Source organism: Prinia subflava, chromosome 1 (genome assembly GCF_021018805.1).
Source record: "Prinia subflava isolate CZ2003 ecotype Zambia chromosome 1, Cam_Psub_1.2, whole genome shotgun sequence".
NCBI classification, from domain to species: Eukaryota; Metazoa; Chordata; class Aves; order Passeriformes; family Cisticolidae; genus Prinia; species Prinia subflava.
This window is the reverse complement of record NC_086247.1, coordinates 32,811,616-32,816,355: the sequence shown is the minus strand read 5'-3', so window position 1 is coordinate 32,816,355 and position 4,740 is coordinate 32,811,616. Positions and strand designations below refer to the sequence as shown.

General features: G+C 51.2%; 1 protein-coding gene across 1 annotated transcript; it reads right to left on the bottom strand.

Moving 5' to 3' along the window:
* Positions 1-520: 520 nt before the first annotated feature.
* MSC (musculin) lies at positions 521-2,984 on the bottom strand. Its single transcript, XM_063392649.1, has 2 exons — positions 2,259-2,984; positions 521-1,552 (listed from the first exon to the last, which is right to left on the bottom strand). The coding sequence occupies exons 1-2, from the start codon at positions 2,967-2,969 to the stop codon at positions 1,466-1,468; spliced, it is 798 nt and encodes a 265-aa protein (XP_063248719.1). The 5' UTR covers positions 2,970-2,984; the 3' UTR covers positions 521-1,465.
* Positions 2,985-4,740: the final 1,756 nt, after the last annotated feature.

Sequence of the window (4,740 nt, the reverse complement as noted above, 5' to 3'; positions counted from 1 at the left end):
TTCAGTTTTCTCCCTTATTGTGAGTTAACTGCTGATAAAATATTTTGAGAAAAATAACATCTTATTTCGGGAGTTTTAATCTTAAAACAGGAAAATTCTGTTCTCAACTAGGAAAATGAATCTGATTTTCCCACTGCAAAAATACTGATAAAAGCAAAACACATTACAGATGGAAGTGCCAAAGAACAGCAAAAGGAGCTATTACACTGATTATGACATCAATCAATATGACATTGATATCTTAATCTACATTTATTTATTCTTCTGCTTCACAGAAGAGAATATTACAGAGTATTCTGTAAGTTATTAAAACTTGGCCATCACTGCTGATTGATATAGTACTGCACCCCGAATAAATTGTTTGGGGTAAAAGTGTTCATATCTGTCTCTGTTGCTGGAGATGTATCTGCCCTCAAGAGATGGGGAAGATAACTGTGTTGACAAAAGTGGGTTTCAAGAACATGCATTACAAAGACACTCTCATATGGATGCAGCCACACACTATCACAGTACCAGTAAGTAATTGTAACCAAGCTTTTAATGTAATTTATAAAAAAATAGAGTTATTTACATTTGCAACTTATTTGATGGCATTCTCCTTTATTACAACATTTGAATCTGTAAGGAAATGACACGCTAACTCTTTTGAGAGTAAACTTCTCAATGATAAGCATAACAGTACAGGAAAAATATTTTAAACACTGTGACTTCTTGTTATTTTGCAGCATCATACATACACATCCTTTACAACACATGCACCCTGGCCTCACAGTGAGCAGAATTCCCTTCCAGATTAAGGCACAGAAACTCTACCACATTTCTAGGGACAATCCCACATTCTTACACGTGGCATTTCAAGAAATAACCACAGGAATTATTTTAATTCCAGTGGGTCAAAGCAGAATGTGTCCGCTTACACATTTTTAAGAAAACTCTGATCAAAGAGCCCAAAAGAAAAAAGTATGATTAATTGCATAGTTGCAGTAAACCAGACCCATGAATACAAAAGCCATCAAAATATATTATAAATCTATCTGACTTTCAAAGCTACTTTAAAATACCGTTTTGCTTTACAACACAAATAACACTGTTTGGGGTTAGTTTGTAGACTTGTACTTTGGTCCATGCTGTTAATTCTACATCATTATATTCTTCTTCCATTAGTTTAAAAGCCTCAGAACAGCAGGTCCTCAGGCAGTGGTAAGAATGATGAAGCCAAGTCTTAGACTTCAGCTGCTGCAGTCAGTTCATAAAACCTCTCATTTCAACCACCTCCATTCTTTACTGCTTTAAATAATCTGCCCTCAGAACACTAAGGGGAAAGAATGATGAGGGAGGCAAATTTAACACTGTTAGAGATGGGGGGTTGCCCCATCTTCTAGTCCTGAGCTGATAAATCACAGCTCTTAAAAATATCCAACCCATTAAAAAAAATCAACAATAAAAAATCCTCAATTTAGTCTGACTATGCAGTAGTTCCACATAATCTGCTGGCAGTAGAAACTTCTTTGGTGTCAGAGTCAGGTCTTCCTGAAACCACAAACGGCCAAGTCTGTAAGCAAAAGAAAAAGGTATTAAGGTATTTCATATTAAAAGAAAGTTTATCCTCGTATGAAACTGGAGCTTTATTACTGATAAATGTCTAACTCTGCTTCAGTTGCAAACACGTCATTATGTTTTAGTCCCTGTGGGAAGCCCAGAGAGAGCTGAGTTTCTCTCACAAATATTTTTATTACGTTTTTCATAATAATTAAATGCTCCACAGAAGGTCTGCAAGGGTCAGCAACAGCGTTCACATCCAAACTGCAACGCTTCTCTTGCTTTGAAACTCTTTGCGTCATTTAATAAACAAAAAGCTATAACCTATTCCAAAACAATAATTCTGCTGTATATAAGAAAATGTTTTACCCTGTGACAACCATCGGGCGTTTAATTTTGTACCGATGAACTCATGACGCTCTGCTTGTGCTGCGGGCCAGCCCGCAGACCGAGTTACTCCTTTTTCGGACATTAAGCTTGCCTAATGCCCGAGGAATGTAATCTTTAGGGTCCCCTATTCCGACTCCCCAGGACTGACACACCCGCCGTCACCGGAGGCCAAGCGTGGCCCCGGAGTCGCCCACGGTGCGAGGGCCACCGGGGATTTGCGGAGCAGCCGGGGCCGCCCCGCCGCTCCTTCCAGGGCGGGCACGGGCTGAGCGCTGCCACCCTGCCCGGGGAGCGGCCCCTGGCTGCCCCCGCCGCCCCCCGCGCCGTACCAGGTTGACGGGATGGACGTAGCCGTTCTCGTAGCGGTCCTCCTGCAGGAGCTGCCGGAGGTGGGCGATGTAGCTGGACGCCAGGCGCAGCGTGTCCAGCTTGGAGAGCTTGGTGTCGGGCGGCACCCAGGGCAGGCTCGTTTTCAGCCGGGAGAACGCCTTGCTCAGCACCCGCATCCGCGCCCGCTCCCGCGCGTTGGCCGCGTTGCGCTGGGACTGCTTCCCCTCGGGCGGCGGCCCCCGCGGCCCCGGCGCCGCCTTCTTGCCCCCGGGGCCGCCGCCCCGCGCCCGTTTCCTCTTGCAGCCGCTGCCCGCCGGCCCCGCCGCGCAGCTGCCCTCGCCGTCCTCTTCCTCCTCTTCTTCCTCCTCTTCCTCCTCCTCCGCCGCCGAGGAGTTGTCCCCCGAGGGGTAGAGCTCGCCGCGGGGCTGGCGCTTGGCCGGCGGCGGCGGGTAGTCCAGCTGCAGCGCCCGCAGGTCCATGTCGGGCAGCTCCTCCGCGTCGCTGGCGGAGCCCGTGGACATGGCCCCGGGCGGGCCGGGGGAGGCGGGCAGCGCGGCAGGCAGGCGGGGGCGGACGGCCGAGCCGAGTCGGCCCAGAGCGGGGCGGCCCCGCCGCGGAGAGTCCGTGCCGGGGCGGGGGCGCGGGGGGGTGCAGAGGGGGGATGCGCCCCTTGACAGCGCTATATATCGGGTGTCCGCGGAGCGAACCATCCGCCGGGCGGAGCGGAGGAGGGGAGAGGGGCGCGGGGCGGGGGTCGGGCCCTGCGGAGCCCCGCGCCGGGGGCGGCGCCTCTCCGCGCTGGCCCGCGCTCCGCGGCGGGGCTGCTGGGGCGGTGCGCGCAGCCGGACCCCTGTGCGGGGTCACACACGCGCCCCCGCACAGGATGGGGTACACGGACACGCGGGATGTCTCCGGGTGTGGTTTTGCTCTTGGGTGTCACGGCTTTCCCACTGGACAGACTCCTGTCCTCTCCTTGGAGAACGGAAAGTACCTCCAGGGCTGGTGCCGCCGGTGTTCGCGCAGGGAGGAGCGTACCGCTCCCTGTGTCTAAGCGCTTAGCGCTGCCCGGGACTCTGCTCCCAGCCCGCCTCGCTCTTTCTCTTGCCTTTCCCTCGAGGGCATGGGATTTTCCCAGGGTATGAGCCCCGGTGCAGTGGAGAGGTGCGGCAGAACCCGCTGGGCTGTTCCCAACCCGCTGGGCTGCTCCTCTGCCTGCACAGCTTCGGGAAGCGGCTGTGCGGTGCCGGTGCCCCCGCCGGGGCACACGGAGGGAGCAGGAGACGCGGCACCGGGGGCTGGGTGCGCTGTTTGTGCCCAGCAATGCAAAAAGTCGCTGGGAACGTGCGTACTGTGGTTTGATAGCGTTCTTAGTTTCTGGTGAAGCTCCTGACAGTAGCGAGTGAGTATAAATCGTCCGAGGGTTTCTCCCTCCTCAGAGCAATTAATTAAAACCCATTTAATTGGGCTATACGCACCTCTCTGTCACAGAGCAAAGTAAACCAGACAGCTTTTCGAGCAGCTTGCTGGTTTTTAAAGCAAATTCCTTAGTTCAGTTTTTATTATAGAGTCCACGGGTGAATGGAGGACCCCGCATCCAATGGAAATGCTGACATACAAATTCAACAGAGGCATAAACAATGATAAAAAAATAAAAAATCAGCCATCGACTTTTATCCTCTCGCACCTCCCCCAAAACCTCCCTTTTTCACATGAAGAACTAGCGTTTGGCTCCTTGCTGGCTTTCACAACTTGGACACGATTAACCAGAATAAAAATGCAGTTCTCAGAAAAGAACTTGATGACTACAACAGGTGGAAAGATCTTGTCCCGCAATTTCTGTTCAAGGTTTTTCCCTTTCATTTCCCTCCCGACCGAGCGGAACCTTCCCGGCTGCTGCCACGCAACTTTCCTGGCACGGCCGGCCGTCTTTGGGCCCAGAGCTTTGCTCCCCTCCCCGCCAGCCCTGCGGGCTCGCTGGGGCCACTTAACGCTGTGCAAACCCCGACTTCACCCACTGGGGCTAGAACCACATCAGAGCCGGGTTTAACGGCAGCCTTTCCAAGCGAAACTTGACATTTCTTGAACCACCTATACGGGCAGCTGATCTTGCAACTGGATCTCTTGAACTTGGTTTGACACTAGGATAGGTGCTCAGGCTGGGTCCCACACGCTGCACGGTGAAAGGGCAGCACGCTGGACTTGGGGGTTTGCTCTTCCTCCCCACTTAGACTGCATTATCCGTATATATATATATATATATATATGTATGTATATATGTGTGTGTATGGATAAGTACATAAAGATACTGCAAGGGAAGCAATATAGGTTTACTTTTTCCCTCCATCTGGGTTGTTTATACAGGTGCGGGCTGAACGCTTTCCCTGCTAAAGATTAATGGAAGAAAGTACTGAATTTCTTTAAGCAGAGAAGAAAATGGTATCCAGTCTTAAAAGCCACAATGCCAAACTTCACCTTTCCTGC